This window comes from Lithobates pipiens, unplaced genomic scaffold, assembly GCF_037356315.1.
Source record: "Lithobates pipiens isolate NorthernLeopardFrog02 unplaced genomic scaffold, aLitPip1_a1.2 Scaffold_13, whole genome shotgun sequence".
NCBI classification, from domain to species: domain Eukaryota; kingdom Metazoa; phylum Chordata; class Amphibia; order Anura; family Ranidae; genus Lithobates; species Lithobates pipiens.
Window position 1 is genome coordinate 313101983 of NW_027507718.1, and position 25570 is coordinate 313127552.

At 42.7% G+C, this 25570-nt stretch overlaps 1 protein-coding gene across 3 annotated transcripts in view; it reads left to right on the plus strand.

Annotated features, from left to right (window-relative positions):
• Window positions 1-6366: 6366 nt before the first annotated feature.
• Window positions 6367-25570, plus strand: part of PCDH10 (protocadherin 10) — a 102279-nt gene continuing 83075 nt past the window's right edge. For 2 of the 3 annotated variants that reach the window (XM_077476911.1, XM_077476910.1), the window contains exons 1-4: window positions 6367-9341; window positions 10899-10957; window positions 11492-11598; window positions 20573-20917. In XM_077476911.1, the coding sequence (XP_077333037.1) occupies window positions 6840-9341; window positions 10899-10957; window positions 11492-11598; window positions 20573-20917 (3013 nt within the window). In that variant the 5' untranslated portion in view covers window positions 6367-6839. Of the gene's footprint in view, window positions 9342-10898; window positions 10958-11491; window positions 11599-20572; window positions 20918-23677; window positions 23838-25570 lie in introns of those variants that run through there. The other variant, XM_077476909.1, reaches the window with a different exon arrangement.

Sequence of the window (25570 nt, forward strand, 5' to 3'; positions counted from 1 at the left end):
CCATATAAACTGGTGGACTCGGAGGCCTTTCGCAAATTTGTGGCCATTGGAACACCACAATGGAAGGTCCCAGGAAGGAAGTATTTCTCACAGAAGGGCATCCCAGAGCTATATGGCCATGTTCAGCGGCAAGTGAATGTATCTCTGGCACACAGTGTCGGTGCCAAGATACATCTGACCACAGACACGTGGTCTAGCAAACACGGGCAGGGAAGGTATATCAGTTTTACTGCCCACTGGGTGAACCTTCTGACGGCCGTCAAGCATGTAACCCGTGGCACCCGTGTAGATTTGGTTTTACCGCCACGGATTGCATGCAGGCCTGACTCTTCTTCTCCTCCTCCTACTCCATCCTCCTCCCTCTCCTCCTCAGCTGCCTCCTCCTTTTCCGCTGCTAGCGTCTCTTCCACTGCACCGCCCAAGCTCCCCAGAACCTATTCCACATGCCAGGTGAGACGTTGCCATGCCGTGCTGCGTCTGTTGTGCCTGGAAGCAAAGAGCCACACTGGCCCGGCACTCCTTTCAGCTTTGCGTTCACAGGCAGATGAGTGGCTAACACCGCTCAATTTGACAGTTGGTAAAGTGGTGTGTGACAACGGTGCCAATCTGCTTAGCGCATTGAAACAGGGCAAAATCACGCACGTGCCGTGCATGGCACACGTCTTAAACTTGGTCGTGCAGCGATTCCTTGTCAAATACCCTGGGGTCCAGGACATCTTGCGGCAGGCAAGGAAAATCTCGGCCCATTTCAGAAGATCTTACACGGCCATGGCTCGCCTTGCTGACATTCAGCGGCGACACCATCTGCCGGTCAGACGTCTTATTTGCGATTGCCCGACGCGATGGAACTCAACCTTCTATATGCTTGATAGGCTGCTCCAGCAGAAACGTGCAGTTAACGTCTACCTGTATGAACTCTGCGAAAGAAACGGTTCTGGGGAGCTGGGTTTTTTTTCACCGCGCCAGTGGCTGCTCATGCGCGACACATGCAGACTTCTGCGGCCATTTGAGGAGATCACCAAACTGGTCAGTCGCAGCCATGGCGCCATCAGTGACATGGTACCTTATGCCTTCTTTCTGGAGCGTGCATTGCGTCGTGTCATTGATCAGGCTGTGGAGGAGCAGGAGCGGGAAGATGAGGAAGTCGCAATGCTGGATGAATTCCCAGGGGGGGCTACTCTATCTGAGACAAGTCAACAACAGGAGTCTGATGAGGAGTCAGAGGAGGATGGTGCCGGGGCGGATGAGCAGGAGCAAGAAGAGCATGCTTTAAACCTTTCTGGGATCCCTGTTGTGCGAGGATGGGGAGAGGAGAATGAAGAGGACGACATTATCCTGGATGATGAGCAGGAGCCAGGCCACCACACCGCTTCCACTTTAGTGCAAATGGGGGCCTTCATGCTCCAGTGTTTTAATAGGGACCCCCGTATAAAAAGCATGAGGGTCAAGGACCAGTACTGGGTGGCAACGTACTTAGACCCCCGGTACAAACACAAAATGGCGGAAATGTTACCGCCGTCGCAGAGGGCTGTCAGAATGCAGCACTTCCAGGCCTTGCTTCGAGAAATGCTGCATTCTGCTTTTGCGTGCGCTGGCAGAGGAGCAATTCCCACTCCCAGAGAAGGATTTGCGGGTACCAATCCAACAGCGCCTGCAAGAAGAGGCCGGTTTGAAGATGTGTTGGTGACTTCGGATATGAGGTCATTCTTTCAGCCGACCCATCGACAGGTGTCATCCGGATCCAGCATCAGGGAACGCCTAGACCGTCAGGTGTCCGACTACATTGGGTTAACGGCCGATGTGGACGCTCTGAGGAGTGATGAACCCCTAGACTACTGGGTGGGCAGGCTTGACCTCTGGCCAGAGCTTGCCCAATTTGCAATCGAACTGTTGGCTTGCCCCTCATCCAGTGTCCTGTCCGAAAGGACGTTCAGCGCAGCAGGGGGGATTGTGACCGATAAGCGTACTCGCCTAGCTCACCACAGTGTTAACTACCTCACATTTCTAAAAATGAATGAGGCATGGATCTCGGAGGAATTCAACACATGTGACCAGTAGACCATGTATATGTCTATAAACTATTTTTTTAATCAAGCACACAGACCTTCTTAATTCATTTGGCTCACTTCCTTGACCCAAAAAAGCACACCGTACTATATGCCCCTACCCTCCTCTTTGAAGAGGTTGAGCGGTGTCATATTTCTACTGGGGCTGCTTATGATATCCCTGTGCTGTGCTGACTTCCTCCTGGGGGTTCTTATTATGAAGGGATCACACTATCCCTGTGCTGTGCTGACTTCCTCCTGGGGGTTCTTATTATGAGGGGATCACACCATCCCTGTGCTGTGCTGACTTCCTCCTGGGGCTGCTTACGGTGCTGCTGTCAGTGCTGTATGTCACGGTGCTGCTGTCAGCGCTGTATGTCACGGTGCTGCTGTCAGCGCTGTATGTCACGGTGCTGCTGTCAGCGCTGTATGTCACGGTGCTGCTGTCAGCGCTGTATGTCACGGTGCTGCTGTCAGCGCTGTATGTCACGGTGCTGCTGTCAGCGCTGTATGTCACGGTGCTGCTGTCAGCGCTGTATGTCACGGTGCTGCTGTCAGCGCTGTATGTCACGGTGCTGCTGTCAGCGCTGTATGTCACGGTGCTGCTGTCAGCGCTGTATGTCACGGTGCTGCTGTCAGCGCTGTATGTCACGGTGCTGCTGTCAGCGCTGTATGTCACGGTGCTGCTGTCAGTGCTCTGTATTACGGTGCTGCTGTCAGATGCCTCTATCACGGTGCATGTGTCATTCCGGTATGTCACGCTGCTGGTGATCATCTCCTGCACCCTCTTCTTTGCCTACCCTGGTCCCTGACCTTCCCTCTCCTCCATTGCCTTCATTAGCTCCATAGTCCTGAATTGTTAGAACAATTTCCCAAATAAAATAAAAATGCTTGTAGTTATCGATCCCAAATTCACCTCATACATGTATTATGTCATTGTCCAGATGGTGGGACTACGTTTTACCCCCTAATAATTACCACGTGGCCGCAAATTCGACATGAAGGTTTGCAAAGTTCGCCTCCCATTGAAGTCAATGGGGCCCGCGGCGAACGTTCGGTTTCGCGAACGTTTGGGTCCGTTCGCATTTCGCGTTCGCGAAACGTCCCGTCGGAAGTTCGTCCATCACTACAGACAGGTAGATAAATAGATCGGTATTCTCCCACATACACTGTGTCTTAGAGGATGAATGTAGGATGGGTGGATGGGTGGATGGATGGATGGATTGATATGACAGGTAGAGATCACTATGCCTCCACATACGCAGTGTCTTAGATGATGAATGTAGGAAAGTTAGATGAGATAGATGGACATGACAGGCGGGTAGATAATTAGATCGCTATGCTCCCACAGATGATGAATAAAGGATGGAAGGATGGATGGATGGATGGATATGACAGACAGTTAGAGATCGTTATGCTCCTACAGATGTTGAATGAAGAATGGATGGATGGATGGATGGGACACAGACAGGTAGAGATCGCTATGCTCTCACAGATGATGGATGGATGGGAAACAGACAGGTAGAGATCGCTATGCTCCCACAGATGATGGATGGATGGATGGATGGATGGGACACAGACAGGTAGAGATCGCTATGCTCTCACAGATGATGGATGGATGGATGGATGGATGGGACACAGACAGGTAGAGATCGCTATGCTCCCACAGATGATGGATGGATGGATGGATGGATGGATGGGACACAGACAGGTAGAGATCGCTATGCTCTCACAGATGATGGATGGATGGATGGATGGATGGGACACAGACAGGTAGAGATCGCTATGCTCCCACAGATGATGGATGGATGGATGGATGGGACACAGACAGGTAGAGATCGCTATGCTCCTACTGTCCTACAGATGATGGATGGATGGATGGATGGGACACAGACAGGTAGAGATCGCTATGCTCCTACAGATGATGGATGGATGGGACACAGACAGGTAGAGATCGCTATGCTCCTACAGATGATGGATGGATGGATGGGAAACAGACAGGTAGAGATTGCTACTGTATGCTACCACAGATGATGGATGAAGTGGGTTTAGCGATGATGAGGAGGGGTTGAGCAGTGAGCGGTCAGTGACTTTCCATAGTGAAGTCTCCTCATCAGATAAGGTATCAGACTAAGCATCGAGTCTGTAGAGGAGTAGCGGTAACATAGACCATGGCGTGTACAGTGACACCAGCCTGTGGCTGTAATTACAGCGTGCAGGGAATGGGAGCCTGGCTGCCTTCTAACTTTCAGAGTACCTGGCTACGGCGTATGTGAGCATCCCTGACCAGAGACAGGTCCTGCCCCCCCCCCCCTTATCTAAGTGATCAGAGATGGGGGGCTTCAATGTCCCTGCACTCCATCCTGGTAATCAGGGCATCCCCATCCTGGTAATCAGAGGATCCCCATCCTGGTAATCAGAGGATCCCCATCCTGGTAATCAGGGGGTCCCCATCCTGGTAATCAGGTATTCCCATCCCATCCTGGTAATCAGGGGGTCCCCATTCCATCCTGGTAATCAGGGGGTCCCCATCCTGGTAATCAGGGACTCTCCATCCTGGTAATCAGGGATCCCCATCCCATCCTGGTAATCAGGGGGTCCCCATCCCATCCTGGTAATCAGGGGGCCCCCATCCCATCCTGGTAATCAGGGGGTCCTCATCCTGGTAATCAGGGACTCTCCATCCTGGTAATCAGGGATCCCCATCCCATCCTGGTAATCAGGGACTCCCCATCCCATCCTGGTAATCAGGGGGTCCCCATCCCATCCTGGTAATCAGGGGGCCCCCATCCCATCCTGGTAATCAGGGGGTCCTCATCCTGGTAATCAGGGACTCTCCATCCTGGTAATCAGGGATCCCCATCCCATCCTGGTAATCAGGGACTCCCCATCCTGGTAATCAGGGACTCCCCATCCCACCCTGGTAATCAGAAGGGTCCCATCCCATCCTGGTAATCAGGGGTTCCCCATCCTGGTAATCAGGGGGTCCCCATCCCATCCTAGTAATCAGGGGTTCCCCATCCTGGTAATCAGGGGGTCTCCATCCCATTCTGGTAATCAGGGACTCCCCATCCCACCCTGGTAATCAGGGGGTCCCCATCCCATCCTGGTAATCAGGGACTCCCCATCCCATCCTGGTAATCATGGGGTCCCCATCCCATCCTGGTAATCAGGGGGTCCCCATCCTGGTTATCAGGGGGTCCCCATCCCATTCTGGTAATCAGGGGTCCCCATTCCATCCTGGTAATCAGGGGCTGCTCCCTATCCTGGTAATCAGGGGCTCCCCATCCTATCCTGGAAATCAGGGGCTCCCCATCCTATCCTGGTAATCAGGGGTCCCCATCCCATCCTGGTAATCAGGGGCTGCTCCCCATCCTGGTAATCAGGGGGTCCCCATCCCATCCTGGTAATCAGGGGCTCCCCATCCTGGTAATCAGAGGGTCCCCATTCCATCCTGGTAATCAGAGGGTCCCCCTCCCATCCTGGTAATCAGAGGCTCCCCATCTCATCCTGGTAATCAGAGGGTCCCCATCCCATCCTGGTAATCAGGGGCTCCCCATCCTATCCTGGAAATCAGGGGCTCCCCATCCTATCCTGGTAATCAGGGGGTCCCCATCCCATCCTGGTAATCAGGGGCTGCTCCCCATCCTGGTAATCAGGGGGTCCCCATCCCATCCTGGTAATCAGGGGCTCCCCATCCTGGTAATCAGAGGGTCCCCATCCCATCCTGGTAATCAGAGGGTCCCCATCCCATCCTGGTAATCAGAGGGTCCCCATCTCATCCTGGTAATCAGAGGGTCCCCATCCCATCCTGGTAATCAGAGGGTCCCCATCTCATCCTGGTAATCAGGGGTCCCCATCTCATCCTGGTAATCAGGGGTCCCCATCTCATCCTGGTAATCAGAGGGTCCCCATCCCATCCTGGTAATCAGAGGGTCCCCATCTCATCCTGGTAATCAGAGGGTCCCCATCCCATCCTGGTAATCAGAGGGTCCCCATCCCATCCTGGTAATCAGAGGGTCCCCATCTCATCCTGGTAATCAGAGGCTCCCCATCTCATCCTGGTAATCAGGGGTCCCCATCTCATCCTGGTAATCCCAGCCCGCTCTCCCTGGAGGTGAAGGCACGGAGCGCCTGTAAGGAAAGAGTCGCCTCTCCTCTCCTGCTCTCTCTCTCCTCTCTCTCTCCCCGCACACTCTCCTTCGGATGACGCCGCTAATAGACTGACGTGCCGGGAGCAGACCACACCTCCCGGTCATCTCGGGCGTCCCATTGGTTGGCAGGAGGAGGGCGCTGCGCAAAAACAGCTAAGCTGGGAGCTGTGCGCTCAGACAGTGCCAGCAGAGATGACAGAAGCTGGAGCAGGGACAGCTCAGTACAGTCCCAATCTAGAGAGATAAAAACAGAAAAGTCACCAGGATCACTATGGAGTCCATGGAGTTGGGGGACTACAGGAATTAAAAGGGGGGACACCTTTTAAGTTTTTTTTTATATAAAAAAAAAATCTTTTTTTTTTTTTTTTTGGTCTCCTATTTTTCTCAGTGAATTGTTATCAGAGACACCATGTGCGGATCTGTCATGGGAAGGACTATGTGAGGACATTAAGCCCGGGACTGTTGACTTGGGATTTATGGTTGGCAGAGGAGAATAAAACAAGGGGGATTGTACTGAATCCTGATGAGGGGATGTCTCACTTCATCTGCTCTACACTGACCACAAGCTGGATGTGGGAGGAATAAAACAAGTGCACTTTTCTATTTTTCTATTTTTTATTTCTTTTTCTTGGTCCTGGAGATGATTGTTATCTTGTTGCTGGCGTGCATGGTGGATGGAGTGCTGTGCCAGCTCGCCTATAAGGTTCAGGAGGAAAGGGACCATGGCACTTTCGTGGGGAATATCGCTGAGGACCTGGGCTTGGACATTACAAAGCTGGCCAGTAGGCGCTTCCAGACGGCTCCCAACTCCAGGAGCCCCTACCTGGAGCTGAACCTGGAGAACGGGGTGCTCTATGTCAAGGAGAAGATCGATAGGGAGCAGATCTGCAAGCAGAACCCAAGCTGCCTGCTCCACCTGGAGGTCTTCTTGGAGAACCCTCTGGAGTTCTTCCGAGTGGAGATCGAGGTGCTGGACATCAATGACAACCCACCGGCTTTCCCCGAGATAGAAATCCAGGTGGAGATCTCAGAGAGCGCCACCCCGGGCACCCGCTTCCCCTTGGAGAGCGCCTACGACCCAGACGTGGGCAACAACTCCCTGAGAACCTACGAGATGACCGCTAACAGCTACTTTGCCCTGGACGTGCAGACCCAAGGAGACGGCAACAAGTTCGCCGAACTGGTCCTGAAGAAGCAGCTGGACCGGGAGCAGCAAGCCCTACACAGGTACGTCCTGACGGCCATGGATGGTGGCATCCCGCAGAGGACCGGCACCGCTCTTCTCACCATCAAAGTCCTGGACTCCAACGACAACGTGCCGGTCTTCGAGCAGCCCGTCTACACCGTCTCCCTGCCCGAGAACTCGCCCCCGGGCACCTTGGTCATCCAGCTCAACGCCACCGACCTGGACGAAGGTCAGAACGGGGAGGTGGTCTACTCGTTCAGCAGCCACAACAGCCCCAGGGTGAGGGAGATCTTCAGCGTGGACCCCAGGACGGGTCGGATGGAGGTGACCGGAGAGCTGGACTACGAGGAAAGCAGCATGTACCAGGTGTATGTCCAAGCCAAGGACCTGGGGCCAAACGCTGTGCCCGCTCACTGCAAGGTGCTGGTCAAGGTGCTGGACCTCAACGACAACCCTCCCGAGATCACCTTCAGCACGGTGAAGGAGGCGGTGAGCGAGGGGGCCCCTCCGGGCACGGTGGTGGCCCTTTTTAGCGTCATCGACAAGGACTCGGAGGAGAACGGGCAGATCCACTGTGAGATCTTAGGGGACGTGCCGTTCCGTCTCAAGCTGTCCTATAAGAACTATTACACCATCGTTACCGATGGCACCTTGGACCGGGAGCTGGTGTCTTCTTACACGGTGACGGTGATGGCAAGGGACAAGGGCTCGCCACCGCTCAGCTCCACCAAGTCAATCCAGGTGCAGGTGGCCGATGTCAATGACAATGCTCCGCGCTTCACCCAGGCGGTCTACAACGTCTATGTCACCGAGAACAACGTCCCGGGAGCTTACATCTCAGCGGTCAGCGCCACCGACAAGGATGAAGAAGACAACGCTGACATCTCCTACTACATCCTGGAATGTGACATCCAAGGCATGTCCGTCTTCACCTATGTCTCCATCAACTCGGAGAACGGCTACCTCTATGCCCTGCGCACCTTTGACTACGAGCAGCTCAAGGAGTTCAGCTTCATGGTGGAGGCACGAGATGGGGGAAGCCCTCCACTGGCTAGCAATGCCACCGTCAATATAGTCATTGTAGACCAGAACGACAATGCCCCTTCTATAGTCTCTCCACAAGGTCGCAATGGCACTGCCAAGGAGCTCCTTCCAAGGACTGCCGAGCCCGGCTACCTGTTCACCCGTGTGGTGGCTGTAGACTCGGATGAAGGCGAGAACGCCCGGCTGACCTACAGCATCCTCAGGGGCAATGACATGAGTCTGTTCCGCATGGACTGGAGAACCGGGGAACTAAGGACTGCTAGGAAGATCACCAGTAAAAGAGATCCCCATAGACCCTTCGAGTTGGTGGTGGAGGTTCGGGACCATGGACAGCCACCGCTCTCCTCCACCGCTCTCATACAGGTCCAGATAGTGGACAGCTCCGTAGAGAGGCAAGGAGGGGAGCAAAGGCCCAGCAGCCGCTCCAATGACACAGCCTTAGACCTCACCCTCATCCTCATCATCGCCCTAGGCTCAGTCTCCTTCATCTTCCTCCTGGCCATGATAGTGTTGGCCATCAGGTGCCAGAAGGAGAAGAAACTCAACATCTACAGCTGCCTGGCAAGCGACTGCTGTATGTGCTGCTGCTCTTGTTGCAGTAGGCAAGCCAGAGCCCGCAAGAAAAAGCTCAGCAAGTCAGACATCATGCTGGTGCAGAGCTCCAACGTGCCCAGCGCTACCCAAGTGCCAGTGGAGGAGTCTGGCAGCTTCGGCTCTCACCATCATAACCAGAACTATTGCTACCAGGTCTGCCTGACCCCAGAGTCTGCCAAAACCGACCTCATGTTCCTCAAACCCTGCAGCCCATCCAGGAGCACAGACACCGAGCACAACCCCTGCGGGGCAATTGTCACCGGCTACGCTGACCAACAGCCTGATATTATCTCCAATGGCAGCATCCTATCCAGTGAGGTAAGTCACATTCCTATTTATGTCACGTCCATTCCTTTCTTCTGCACCCATTGCTTTCCTTCTCTTCCTAACAGGTTAACACCTTAAGCTGGCTACACATTATGCAATTTTCTTGTACAACTTTCCTTTCGATTTACCGAAACGATATAATATTATTATTATTATATAAGATTTTCTTTTTTTTTTAACCGCCAACAGTTTACAACATGAGGGCAGCTACAATAAAATTCAATACATGAGGTCAAACCTAAACACTTTCAAATTGTATGCAATCAGGCATGCCCTTGCATTACGTAGTTGAAGATAAATCTAAAGGAAATTGAACAACAAAAATTGTATAATGTGTATCCAGCTTTACAGAACTTTTCCCTCTTGTAACTAGATGTTAGTTATCCCTGGTTATCTGCAAATCCCCTTAACCCAGATGAAATCCCTCACATCCCTGTCTAGAGTCCCATCATCTGCTTTCTTCGAAATCCTCTAAATCTGCTTGTTTTATGGCTTGTTTCTGACATACTTTGCCTTTTTTTTAATATATATATATATATGTTGTTGCTCTGTTGATTTATTCTAGAAACCCCTGCATAATCCTGAAGGCTGCTCCATTTAAATCCCCGCAGCCTTTACTGCTCTTAAATATGCCCATTTGATGATAATAATCCTATATTAGCAGTATCCATGGCTTGGTATGGCTGGAATCTGCTTGGATTGTAGTATATGATTTCTTGTTCCATCAGGATCTGCCATTAGAATTCCCTTAGAAAACTGTTGCAGGCGCAGATCACACTGCTTGAATGTGAATGAGCCCGGTCTGGCATTGAGAAATTAGAGCGCTATCTGTCTGCGCAGGGACACCTTAAACTGATCACCATTTCTGAATTCATCTGTATATTGATTTATTGGAAATCCTTTTTTTTTTTTTCTTGCTGCTTATAAGTAATGTCTGTAAAAATCGAGTGCGCATATTTATGCAGCAGATCACTGACATAAACTGTTATTACTCTGTGGCACGTAAATAGTGGATGAGCGTCATAAAAATGTAAAAAAAAAAAAAAAAAGTTAAAACGATTTTAATTTAACGATTGCATCATATGTCGGAGAAATGAACGCAATAGAGTTATTTTGTAAGCCCATAGCATTGATATATATATATGGAAACCTTTCATCTCCTGCAATCATTGATATTGGTACATGGAGAGTTGTACAGTATGTCTGCCGTAATCCCCACCCAGTTGGTGAGCACAGTAATAAGTGCATGTGTCTATCATGGGCTCAAGAAATGCCATTACTTCTGGTTATTCCAGAAGGGGAGGGAAAAGAAGAGGTGGTGGGGGGGGACGTTAGGTGATGCAGCTGCCCTTTTATGTTTTGTATATATTCTGCCATTGAACCCAGCTCGCTGAATAAAGAAGCACTTTCAATATTTTATATACTGGGGGGGGCCTAGACATCCCTGTATACTCTTTAATCAATCATCCAACCCAGTAGCTCCGAGCTGTTTCATATTCCATATTGCAGTGACATTTAGAGTCCAATTGTGTCTCATTTATTTTTTAGAATAAACATCAACGCACTGAACTCAGTTATCTAGTTGACAGACCACGACGGGTAAACAGGTATGGAATGTACTTGGGCGTGTCATTTTTTTTTTTTTTTATTATTATTTTTTTTTTATTATTATTTCATTTGTGTTATTTCTGCACAGTACCCATTAGTGTGGATAGTAACATGGTATTAATCATTTTGTCAAAAAAAAAAATCCCATTTATATAGGTTTGTCCCCCCAGAACACCAAGGTTAATGAGTCATAGATTCAAGGAGAAATATTTCAGTGCTGCCCCCAAAGAACTTCTCCAGATTTCTGAGTTGGTGGCGTGGAGGTTTTAGAAGTGACAGAGAGAATAACAGACAAGCTGTGTGAAATATTACACTTCCTCTGCTGTTTTGCCCTCACCTGCCTTGCTGTTTTGTGATATATCCTGTCTGTGTCATCCTGTTGAGGGTGGAGGGGGGGGGGGAGTAACACTTGTATTGCTAGCATACTGTAGATCTATCCAGCTATTGAGTGCAGCTCCCAATATGTCCATAGGATGGCAGAAGAATATCTGATTTGTTCGTTCTTCTCAATGCTGTGCTGTTTGTGTTTGCAGTTCTGCATTCCAGGAAGCAGACATAGTAAGCTCTAAGGATAGTGGGCACGGAGACAGTGAGCAAGGAGACAGTGATCATGACGCCACTAATCGAGGTCAATCCTCTGGTAAGTCTGATGAGAGTACAAATCGAAAATTGGTTCTTTATCCCCTCTATTGCGAGACTTACACACATCAAGTGTCATAAATACATATGTTATACCCTTTGAAGTTTTGTGTACATACAAAAAAATGTAAAAAAAATAAACAAAAATAAACATATATCATATCAACAAAAATCATCAAATAAAACAGAACGCTAGTATCAAAAATTTCAATCTTTCACGTTTTGGATTTACCTTAAGAAATATCAATATGTTGGTTTCCATGAGCAACAGCGTCACTTTTTTTTTTTTTGTGTTCCAGTTCTAACAAATCAGATGTAATATTTTAAGTAAGCGCGCACAAATACGTGATTCCTGAATTTGATGCATTAATGCTAATACCGTAAGATTGATTTGGCATTATCCACATTATCCAGCTAATCTTGGATTAGCCAGTCATTCTTTAACAGAGTCATACGCAGATCTGTCAGAGAGTATACTATGAAGAATTTCACCTGCTCCACGTCCTAATTAATTTTAGTGACATGTCTAGGTATCTACATATGCATATCTGTATATCAATCTGTGTGTGCCTATAGAGAGATACAATAGATAGATAGATAGAAAGATAGATAGATGTCAGCTGTATGCACATTTGACACTATATTTAGCTAGGACAATGTCAAATAATTAGTGGCTGTCATTTCAACAATAGCGTAACAGGTTTGCTTGTCTTGTGTGCGCTCTCGATATGGTGCTTTTGAGGATTATGGCTCCGAATCCGTCTCTCCCATGATCCTGAATGTGTCTGATAATTGCAGCCAGTGTCTATAGAAATGCACTCTCCAGCTGTCCCCTTTCTCGCCTCCCCTTCCACTGAGTGCAGTGTTATACACACTATTACCCCTGGCTAGTAGCAGACACCAGGCTGAGTTTATGAAGCAGACGTTGCTGGAGATATGAGAGCCTGTGTCTTGGCCTTTGCCTTGTGTGCAGTTTGCTGCATTGTATGTGAGCTCCAATGATGGGAAATCCTTTGAATAGAAAAGGCTACACTCCAGGCCCCCTTCTATTTTTACAAGTCATTAATATGCAGGCCTAATGAGAGTTCAGGAGAGCCAAGAATCCCTGGAGGTCGCTGCTCCTTGTGGGACTTCATGCTAAAGTGAACAGAGCGTCTATTTAGTGTCTGGGAAACTGCACACTAACTAAGGCTTGCCAGAAGTTTACATTCAGCACAGAGAATCCTTTATTTGGGCCCTATATGTGGGGCTCTGATTTATTGTTGTCTTGACTTAAAGAGATCTGTCTCGACCTATTTTATTATAAAGCCGGTTATTAATGTAAGCGCTTGAATAGGATTTAGCAGCAGACAGTAGTCGGACTTTGTTGCGTTTTTTTTTTTCTCTCAGGTTTTCAAAGCTGGGTAACCCAGCGAAGCTTAAAAGGGGTTCGTTTACCAGAATAATAGTTTGTAATTAAGGAGCGTACAATATTTAATTGGCATCTGTTATGCAGATCAACAATACACAGAAAATATATGCAGACGACTAATTAAAAAAAAAAAAAAGTGCAATTAAACTTAAGCAGGCCTGGCTCCCAGATGCCTCAATAGGCAACAAGTCATTATAAAGGTAGTACATGGATAGAGATATTAAAATAACTTAAAATATAAGAAAATGTAATCAACAGATTAGTGTATGCAAATAGAAACTGCAGACTCATCAGACGAGAAATGAAGTGGAAGAAGACACTAGGGAGGATGTTAACACCCCATTGAAGCTGAATATAGGTGTTATTTATTCATGTTAAAACTCCCAGAAGGCAATGCTAATAAACAGCAGAATAACCATTAACAGCCTCTGAACAGATACTTTAGATGTATTCAGTTTTTTTTTTTTTCACTCACCTGTAGACAGTGTATAATTATTGGAATCTTACCCAGACAAAAGAACGACACACGTCTTGTAAATTGAGTTGTTACGATGGAAATTAAACCTCATGTGTTTATTGGTATTAGCAGATTATTATTTTTATATTGCTATTGCTAGGAACTAATATGTTCATTGCAAGTTTTGGTAAGTTGTTGTCTTTATGTTGTCTGGTGCTTTTGATATGGAAAGGAGGGAAGGAAAAATAAAGGAAAGGACAGAAAAGAAAAAAAAAAAAAAGGAAAGAAAGAAAGAAATAAAGAAATAAAAAGAAAGAAAGAAAGAAGACAGAAATAAAGGAAAGGACAGAAAAGAAAAAAAAAAAGGAAAGAAAGAAAGAAAAAGAAAGAAAGAAGACAGAAAAAAAGAAATAAAAAGAAAGAAAGAAAGAACGAAAAAATAGAAAGGAAAGGTGCTATAAAGAGATTTCGAAAAGTCACGTTGAGATCAGTATATAAATAGTGAGATAAAGAAAAAAAACAAAAACAAAGATAAGCCATTCATGTTGCCTGCTCTTTGTTGCCTTTAGTTAAAAAGAAAAAGTTAAAAGGTAAAATGAGGCCAAATGGTGAATAATCAGCGCAAGCATCGCCTGTGGTCAGTCATTTGTTGCTTCTTTTACTGTTGTTTATATAAGCAAGTGATAACCTTTAGGCAGCCACTAATGAGCTTCGCATACGTCTTCCCTTTCTGTTCTTTCCCTTTCCGGAATACAAGTGGTTAATACATAACCTATGAAGCATTTGAAGATCAGTAAATGTATAATACTTAACATATTCATTACCTTGAGTAAGCAGAGAGAGCCACAGGTGCTTTGTCTCTGCTCCCTTACATGCTATTGGAGGAAGTACCAGTAACGTGGTATACCAGTTGCGTTAAGTGGGTACAAGTGATATTAGCCTAGCTTCTCTTCTGTTTTATTGCATGCAGTCAACTATATCCCCAGCTGCGGTTGGTGCTGTCATGCCATTGTAAAATATCTGACTTATAGCTTCTACAGAAGCAGTGATGTTTTCTTTAACTTAGCATATATATCTATACAGAAATATGGTGCATATATTGACATTGATCTCAGATAATTTGCTCTTCTTGGCAATTTTATGGTCCGTTTAGTGAGTGGACATTAATTTATAACTTGTCTACGGTAGTCTCTCAATTTCTCTGGCCACTGGTCTAAAGCTCTGGTTTAATATGTTCAATATTGCAGTGGCTTATTAAGCATCATGGTGTGTGATTTTTGAATCAGACATGCTTTCAGGCCCACACGGTGTACTGGAAACTAAACTTCAGGAATGTTGAGTATGACTAGAGCTATCTCCATGTGATAAGGAGGGAATAGAGTTTCAGTTTAAATACCTTCACCGTAATGAAATGATTGAGTTAGACAACTCATTTGGAAATAATTTAGGCTGAGCTTAGCAGCCTGATCGGCCCTGCTCTGCCACGCAGGCTCACGCAAGTGATTTCCATAATGTGGTATCAGAGTTTATGAATTGCAAGGCCATAAAGCCATAATATCAATCATTTATCAATGAGGAAACCAAAACACATTTGATGGCAATCACTAACAGACATGGTTAGTTATCTGTAGGCAGTAAAGTGAATTGCACTGAGGGAAAGATAATTTGGGGGAATTAATTATAAAATAGCAGTTGCTAAGCTACTCCGCTGACTTCCTATGATTATTTAATTCCCTTCTTAACTCCGTAGTCCACATAAGTGTGTGATATAAATTAAAGACAAATAAATGACAATGAACTCATTACTGATTGGTAATTGTTAGTTCTCTTATTAATGAGCTTAGTGAAATGTCAGCACTCAATTTACACTACTGTGACTTATATCAGTATAGTAGCTGAATCTGGCACTATAAGATTGGTTGAGATTTAAACTACATAGCCTCATGCATCTTATGCCTATGAGACCGTGGTCTGACCCTTTGACTATAGGTCACGACCCCTTGGCATTGCATCAGTGTTGGCATCTGTCTCTGAAGCTGGCTGCACAGCAGTGAAACAATTCGATCTAATAGTATTAGATATTTCAGTTTTGATATAATTATACTTTATTGGCATATGTGGGCTAATAGGCTTACTCATTTTTACAAGGCAATAAACACTAATGTGTTGCTAACCAAAGCAATCAATTTCAAATCACCTTTTACTAGGTTAATGCAACTTAGGTTTGTGTAGCTATGTCGTGACTAGTTGCTTGTGCATTATGTCATCCATATTCTTTGGATCAAGGTAATAAATTAATTAAATGAAGCCTTTCAAGTAGCTAGATTCTAGATTAGTATCTAGACGGCAGACACCCGATGTATAGCTGATGCATCTCTCAGTCTGTTCGCAAGCCACTTTTCCCACCCTCTCCCTACCAGCAGATTCAAGCCCTTTGCCCTTCTCTCAGGGTGCAGGAACAATGCCTCATGAATAGATGTCACTGGTTGCATACAGTTCTATTCTGCAGTAGTTGATTTAAAATCTGTAATTTATTTTAAAGACCCTGTTTCCATTGCTGTTAAACTAATAAACCCTGACAGCTGGTAATCATAATCCATCTATCTATCTATCTATCTATCTATCTATCTATCTTTCTTTCTTTCTTTCTATTTATATTTTCTTTCTTTCTTTCTTTCTTTCTTTCTTTCTTTCTTTCTTTCTTTCTTTCTTTCTTTCTTTCTTTCTTTCTTTCTTTCTCTCTTTCCATAATGCTTATACAGTATATCCTAATTATCTAGAGTACATACTGTACCTCATTGCGTCTCTCAGATGTGCCCGTCTAGTTATCTTTTTTATTTTAATTGTAACCCCCTGCTCCTAATAATTCATACTGATATTTCTTTCAAGCACACGTCTAAATTGTCAGAAAACTCTTGAAGCACAGTCAATGATCATTTATAAGAAAGGATTAGATGGGAAAGAAAACCTCTCCAATTATTTTATACCTTCTCTTCTTATTATTTTTATTTGCACCACAAAGTATAAAAGATTGAACTTGTCGGTTTCTGTATAAAACGCTTTATGTTCCTTGTATGCTCCCCCCCCCCCTTCCCCACTCCTCTCCAATTCTTTAATCCCAGCTGCAGTTCACGTCTGCATTCTTCAACAGCTCACTGATCAGTAATTTATTTCCAGACTTCTGAATACTTATTATCAATGGAAGGTTAGAATTCAAGGCAGACTTACTATGTGCTACATTGCTTAATTTAAAATAAAAGTCATTACAAAGTGAGATTAATCTGTAATAAAAGCTCTTCCATTTGCTGCCCTTTACCACTTGTTGATGATTCTGCTCTTTTTATTTTATTTTTTTATTTTTACATAGTGCATTTATGGCACACGGATGACACAGGACAGTTAACATTATGAATCTAATTATAAAAAAGGGGCACCAGTGGAATACTAAGTAGGTATCATGAGAAAACAGCTAGAAAGCCATTGCTTAACACACAACTAGGGAGGATTATTTTGTTTTAAGAAGCTAAAATTGTAACTAACGGGTTGCAAAAAACAAAAGTCATGCTATAGCACTAATAACATGCACAGCATCGCATTTAAAAGTACAAAAAAAAATAAAATTATTTTGATGCCCGAAACATGATTGTGAGCACAGTACTGTATGGAATTCCTGGACAGGAATGTAACTGAATTGTAATATATTATTCCTCATGCACCTCTCATAAATATGAAAACTTTGTTGACATAAGGAAGCTTGCAATGTATGTTAGAATACATCAAACTATTTGCGGAATGATAAAATAGATAACTATGATAAAAAGCAGCAAGTTAATGCTTAATAAATTGAAAATCCAAATGCAGATTAAAAATAAGAAGTAAAGGTCTTTCAATCTATTTCCGCTTTTCCTATTTGGAGCAAACAAAGCAATGTTTGTTTGTGGTTCTCCTACCTTGTACTGTGCCTTGTATAATATTTATGTAAAGCTCTGTATACACAGTTGGCATGGGAAGGCGCATTAGCATACATATGGTATTGTGTACACAAGCATTACTGCACAGTCCCGATTTATAAACAACCCCACAGTGCATGTCTTTGTGCAAATCAATCAGAAGCCATAAGCCTCAGCACTCCCAACATCTCATCACTGTTCCTTCAGCTAGCAAATGTTTGAAGCCAGTGACAAATTGAGGTTAGATATGTGAAAAAAACAAACTCCTGGGTGCATTGTCTGTGTTTCCCTCCAGATACATAGTATACTGCATCAGTATACGCAAACATCATTAGGAAGATAGGACAAATGAGTATGTATCTGCACCACAGTGGAATAATACACTGTCTGTAATCTTTAATAGACACATTGTTCAAATTATATAAGGCAGAATGAAATCAATCATTCAGAATGCAGCTTGTCGCTTAAAATGTCTTAATAGGTTTAAAGGACATGGGGGAGAACAGCTGCCAGGAGCTGCTAAGCACAAGTGTTTTCAGGAAGAGATCTGGAGATCTGTCAATAGTATCAGCATCGACATCTCACCTTACATGAACACTCAGTTTAGCTAATCATGGTCATTTGCAACAGGAACTCACTCAATCACAATAACAGAAGAGGTGCTGCAAAGGTTAGATGCACGGCACAAAAAAAAAACAATGTATGAACCCTTCCCTAGGAAAGTCAGATGGGTAGGGGGGTGGCTTCCAGAATTTTAGCACTTTGGTCAGTGTCAAGCTGTAGGAAAGAAACTTACAGGATATGCATACTTCAGAAATATAAGAAATAAAAAAAGGGAATGAAAGACAGATAATATATACAGTATATACATACATACATAAAATATAAGAAAGAAAGAAAGAAGAAAAAGTAAGGCAGTAAGGAGATGGAAAGGAAAGAAAGAAATGAGAAAAAGTAAGGCAGTAAGAAGAAAGAAAGGAAATGAAATCAAAGGAAAGGAAAGAGAAAAAGTAAAACAGCAAGGAGAAAGAAAGAAAGAAAGAAAAAGCAAGAAACAAGAAAAAGTGAAACACCAAGGAGAAAGAAAGGAACACAGAAAGAAAGAAACACAGACAGAAATAAAGGAAAGGAAAGAGAAAAAGTAAAACAGCAACAAGAAAGAAAAAAAGGAAAGAAAGAAATAAAGGAGAAAAAATAAGGCAGTAAGGAGAAAGGAAGGAAAGGAAAGTAAAGAGAAAAAGTTAAACAGTAAGGAGAAAGAAAGAAAGAAAGACACAGAAAGAAAGGAAAGGAAAAGAAAGAAAGAAAGACACAGAAAGAAAGGAAAGGAAAAGAAAGGCATGAGAAAAAGTAAAACACCAAGAAGAAAGAAAGAAAGAAACACAGAAAGAAAGAAACACAGAAAGAAAGAAAGGAAAGGAAAGGAAAGAGAGAAAGTAAAACAGCAAGGAGAAAGAAAGAAAGAAAGAAAGAAAGAGAAAGAAAAAAAGGAGAAAAAATAAGATGTAAGGAGAAAGAAAGGAAAGGAAATGGACAGGAAAGAAAAGAAAAGGGAAAAAGTAAGACAGCAACAAGAAAGAAAAAAAAAGAAAGAAAGGAGAAAAAATAAGGCAGTAAGGAGAAAGAAAGGAAAGGAAATAAGGAAAGAATGAAAGAAAGAAAGAACGAAAGAAGAAAAAGTTAGACAATATGGAGAAAGAAATTAAAATAAAAGAAAGGACAGGAAAAAGAAAAAGTAAGACATTAAGGAAAAAGAAAGAGAAAAAATAAAGAAAGGAGGAAAAGTAAGGCAGTAAGGAGAAAGAAAGGAAAGGAAAGTAAGGAGAAAGAAAGCAAGAGAGAATGAAAGAAAGAAAGAAAGAAAAAAAAAAAAAGAAAGAAAGAAAAGAGAAAAGTAAGGCAATAACGAAAGAAAGAAAAGAGAAAATAAAAGAAATAAAGAGATCTACTTAAATATATGCTAGTTGCAGTTATGAATAGATGCTATAAAATGACACCAAATTGCAAATGAGCAGTTAAACAGCTGCCTGTGGTCATTTCAGTCATTTTGCCATTCTTTATATAATTTAGACAAAAAAAAAATCAAAATGAGTCTCTTTAACATATTTGCATTTTCCCACAGACATGCTGTATAGACTATTCTGCAGACGCCCTGCCCTTGGTATTTTACACATTGTTCCCCCCATATGGACACACCAGACGTCTGCTGTAAATATGAATACATCAGCTTTTAGCTTTGACCTCTCTGGTGCACTGAGGCACCGGCCCAGCGAGAACACTTTCAAGAGAGCGTGGCTCTGGTTATCTCTACTGAATTACACCATCCCATGACACCTTGTTTGAGACAGCAGTGTAAAACACGCTAATTACAATTTTCAAGCTCAACATGTTATATAAGAATACTCGTCATGCAATGAGACATATACAGAATGTGATGAATATAACTTGAATAGAGCAAATGCAAAAGCTAATAGCTCATTTTCTTGCTCAAGCCATAAAAAAATATCATCAAAGTAAAGATTATGGGCAATCACATAATGAGAACTCTTTATTCATGTCTGTCAATACTCTAGTTGTTGAGTATATGTGTTAAACACTCAGAAACTGCCATTCATTAATTGATTTTCACTGCCACCTTTCTGGAGGCCTAAAGATTGAGTTTTCATCATGTTGTATTTATTCTAGACTTAACCAAGACCTTAAAATGAAAATGCATTTTGGCACACTGTATTCTTCCTTTTATTTACAATTAATTAAGACACTGCTGCACTGGGCAAAAATTAGCATTATCTGATTTGGTGACATACAGTGGAAAATCAGTTAATTAAAGGATACTACAGCGCAATCATGAACCTGATGTTAAGTACAAAGCCAGTGCTCTTGGAATTCCCATGTTATCCAATTGTAAATTTTCCCTACCAGCACTTTGTAATCCATTGCGAAGCCATGACATCCAAAGGGGTTTAATACAATGTAAAGCAATTATTTGTAAAAATTCACAACGTGCACGTTTTTTTCCCTTTCAACTTAAGAACATATTGAAAATATAACTACCAGAGTTCCACATTTTTAATTTAATTGCCTATGTAAGAACATTCTAATTGCAAACCTATTCTTGGTTGATGCCAACTAATGCCATGTTTTGTAACTGTTACAGGTGCTGACTTGTTTTCCAACTGCACAGAAGAGTGCAAAGCTTTAGGCCACTCGGATCGCTGCTGGATGCCTTCTTTTGTACCTTCCGGTGATGGCCGCCAGGCGGCAGATTACCGTAGTAACCTTCATGTGCCCGGCATGGACTCAGTTCCAGACACTGAAGTGTTTGAAGCACCCGAGGTGCCTCCAGGAGGGGAAAGATCTTTTTCCACATTCGGCAAAGAGAAGGCATTACAAGGGCTGTCGGGAGTGGGCAATGGGAATGGAGGAGGTAGTACGCAGGAGAGGAAGGAGCTGGATGGCCTACTCTCTGGCACCAGAGCGCCTTACAAGCCACCATATCTGAGTAAGTACCTTGCATGTCATCTCAAATAAAGATCTCTATGTACATTGTTTGAAAGAAACATGCTTGCATACATTTTATTCATCACTATGTACTCATAGGCAATAACAGATAATAGTCAAATAGCCAAAAAAATCTTTTTACCTTAGTGAATTAAGTGCTCTTTTAGCACTAAGAGGAGAGAACAGTGATCTGTTCATCAAACATTTTCATCATGGAATGTAGGCAGTGCTAAAAAGCCAGTGTAATTATACTTTCTTCCCAAGAATTCGATTTCATGATTGTCATATATATATATGTAATCGAATATCCAACTGATACCAGCAATGTAAACATAAAATTTATGGAAGAATGTGTACAGATACAAAGTTAATCAGCATAATTGAATAAGTTTACCTATTCATTCTTCACCATTGTTAAGGGATAAACCAACCAATTGTATTTATACACAGGTACTCCTGGATAGTCAAATTTTTTAATACCTATATTCAAAGAGCACCTTTAATTATAGTCTTACCAAATAGACTTATGTGTATTGAAAATCTCAAAATGAAGTGCATATGTATATAAATATGAGATTAAGAATTTGGAGAGTATAATATCCAAAGAACTGAATCACATTTCCTTAGATCGAGGCTATATTAAGCCACACAATCAGTTTAGTAAAGGTTTTCTAATTAAAGGAGGTCAAGCAATCTTGTACTTTATTGACCTAGGCACTAGTGATAACCTGGGGGAGAGAAAATTCCTACATGTAAAAATCATATTTTTTTCCCTGAAAATTACATAGAACCCCCAAACATTATGTATGTTTTTTAGCAGGGACCCTAGAGAATAAAATGGTGGTCATTGCAATTTTTTTATGTCACATGGTAATTGCATAGCAATTTTTCTTTTTTTTTATTCTTTTTTTTAATACACTTTAATGAATTTCAAAGCAAAAAAAAGCACACTATGTAACCTAACTTTTTTGGTAAAATAAAAAAAAAATTATGTTATGCTAAGTAAATAGATACCAAACATGTCACACTTTAAAATTGTGCACACTTGTGGAATGGCACCAAACCAGCTGCTAGGATAGCTTTTACTACAGAGGGAATCACTGTCTGAAAAAAAAAAGATATCAGGATGATGCATGTAGCTGTAAGCATCATCCAGATATCTTCACTCAAAGTCAAGGACATTATTCAACGTCCATCTAGGGGGAAGTGGTTAGTAGTCTTAACCTAAATTCTATTTTGATAGGAACGGTGTTTTTTTTATCTAATACAACACAGGAAGTAGCTTTGTGGCAATCTACAAGAACAGTTGACCACCATGAACTGTAGAGTAGGTTGATAGGGTTTTTAAAGTTGATTTAGCCAATTATCAGCCACAGCTTATTCACTGCACTCCAAGAGAGCTGTGAGCTGTACCAAGATGGGGACCTGGAAAGCGCATGCCACAGTGGCTCCTTGGTGGCACAGTAAAACATAACTGGGATCGTGTTTTATTGTTACATACCTGTTTCATCCATGTTTCTTAGGGAATCGTTTTAACTAGTGATTAGCTCAGCAGTGCCTTATCAGCATGGCTACTTACAAAATTACTTCCCTGTGCATTTTAAAAAGGACATGGATATGTTAAAATGAAATACAACCTGGCCATTAACTGTTGTGTCTCCATCATGACTGCAGAATGCATTTCACCCCCTTTCTAGGTGGAAACTAACTATGCTTTTAAAATACAAAGTAGTCTGAAAAAGTGGAAGCCATAGGTATATTTACATGTGTAAAGACTGATAGCATGATAATAGAAGTAGTCAAAGAAGGAAGGTAACAATAAAATAAGTTGCTGTTGGATTAGAAATGCAACCATTTTGTATGCCCAAAAACGCAACCTGTTAATAACTATCTGAAAGCAACCTTTTTCAGTTTTAAAAGTATTGCACTTAATTTACACTAACTGATGAAAATGTAAATGAAGTGCCAGTTTCTTAAAGTTCCTGCACAGACTTTGTTATTATCTCACAAGCCCCCAGAACCCCAGAAACGAAGGATGCTTTGGTATGCAGATCTTGACTTTCTTGGCAAAAAAAAAAAGGGCTAGCCATCAACTCCCCATTGGGTTACGATTAATGGTCAGCCTCAGTGTCCAATAAAAACTTGTAGGGCATCAAAGGGGCTTAGTCCAGCTTTTATTCTGTGGCAAATAAAGCTGGCCATAGAACATTTGAAATGTGGTTGGTTCGGAAGGAAGAATAATCCAACAATTGAAAATCAGGTGGTTTTCTTTCTTCCAACCCATGGTCGAAGGAAAGATAAAAATACAATTTATGGCCAGCCTAGGTCAAGGTTTGTGAATCAAAGTGACCTGGATTTTGAGTGTTGTGGGGAAAGTATAAAATTATTGAAATGTGCAAATTTGCACCTGAGGGTGCTGTCACTTTATTCACTTCACAATTTAGTGATCCTTTTAGCAAGAAAAGTGTTCCTTTTATCTAAAACCATGCTTTTGCGATAAATATACTGCAATATAAAATTTGCTATATGCCCTTTATAACATATTGAAAAGTTAATTGTAGCACTTCAGAAAGAATTATCCCATCCTAAATTTTCAATGTTACATTTTTTTATTTTTTTATTTTGCAATTTAGCACATTGGAAATAGATAGCTCCCCACTGTTAAGCATTCTTTGTTTCCTTATGTTAATAGTAAGAAACAGCAACCTTTAACTCTGCTAATTTCTTTTCTGATGCGGTTTTCACTTGATGTTTTGTGCAGGCAGTTCTCAATGGTACCAGAAAAGTGAGACACCTTCTACAAAATCTCAGAAATATTTCATTTTTAGTTCATCTGTGCTGTGATATTTGTGAAATAAGGAGGTCATGCATACAAAATCTGTTTGTATATTTAGTATGAATCGCTTTTGTACAATTATTTTTTTATTAAGATTATTAAATTATTTATTCTGATTTTCAATAATAATAATAAAGCAAGAGAGAGAAAATGCATACCTTACTTACTTACCTGACTCTTAATATATCTACAAAATCACGAACATTTCTAATGTAATTATAAAAAATATTGCAGTTTATAACATAAGTACTCAAATGTAAAGTGTTACTAAACGCAGGACCCTGCATTTACTATATCTGGTCTACAAAGAACATGGAAATGCAATTATTTTAGTAAATGTAAGTGGCTAAATACATTTTCTCATCAGCAATATATAGCAGTCTTGTGACTTCTATCAGTGTCCAGCCAAATACTGGTTAAAGCTTGTAGGAGGAGTTTTCTGAATATTCTATGAAACTGCAAGATCCTTGACCCTCTATCTGGCCAGTGCTGATTGGCCCTGTGCTGATCACAATGACCCTCCCAAGACAAAAAAAAACCTCTCTAGCAATACATACCAAACTGAGCATGTGCAGCCTGACTCCATAGACTCTGTGTTATCAGGATGTTATCAGGGGGCAGTGGAAGGAGGGAAGGATCAGAGAAGATAAGATCAAACAACTTTTTTTACACAATGCAGAGGATTAACCCCTTAGGTTCCACAGCGAGTATAACAAGCATGCTTTACTGAATATACACACTCATTTTACTGTTGTGGGTTTAGTAACACTTTAACATGTTTTTTTTTGTACTTCCTACTGTTTTATGCTATCAAAATTATTTTACCAATAGTTTTGCAATCTAAAATCTTGGGTATAAAACAATCCAAAAAAAAAATCAAAACAACCTAAAATATGCTTTTCAGGTAGAAATCTGGGAATTCATGCAGAAATTCAAAATGCGCATTGCATTTGTGGTGACATTATTTTGTAATGGCACCCCAAACATAGCTTGCTGATCATGCACCAAACTACGCATTGCAAAAACATGCAAGACTCACTGCCATAAAAAAAAGGTGCAGGAGCTTCTTTGGCACGTATCTCGCCCATAGAGCAGCCTATTCAAATAAATGGGCTGTCCTATGCTGTCACCTGCCAAACATGCTAAAAGCTTCCCAGCTTTATGTAGCTTCCTATTGGACAATGAGGCCGCTAATCATAGTGATCATCCAATATTATTATATCTGTAGTGCTTTTTTTTACTTGGGTCTCTAAGCACTTCTTCTGCTGTATGTGGTGGATGGTGAGGTGGCCATCTTGGGCACACCAGGGCCTATTTATAGACAAGAGCCAGTTAACCTACAAGTTTTTCTGTTTGGAGTGTGGGAGGAACCTAGGTTACACAGCGGAAACCCACACAATCACAGAGAGAACATGCAAACTCCAAGCAGACAGTTTCCTGACCAGGACTTGAACCAAGGACCCTAGTACTGCAAGTTAGGAGTGCTAACCACCAAGGAATGTTTGGAGGGCGGTAAGGTGTGGGCAAATTGGACACTATTCTGGAAGTGTCAGAATTATGTTCTTCAGAACAGCCCAATAATTGGGTATAATGGGAGAAACAAGAAGCCTACACCAGATGTTTGCAGGCACATCTGATGACACCTGTGCCAGAAATTCTATGATATTTTCATGTTTTTATTTTCTTTGAGCACAGGGTTTTCAAATAATGGCAGCATTGTGTTCCAATACATGTTTGTTTATCAGGTCACACATCATTATATTTAATTTTTTAATACTGGAACAGGCATAACATGGATTCTACAGAAGTGAATGATGT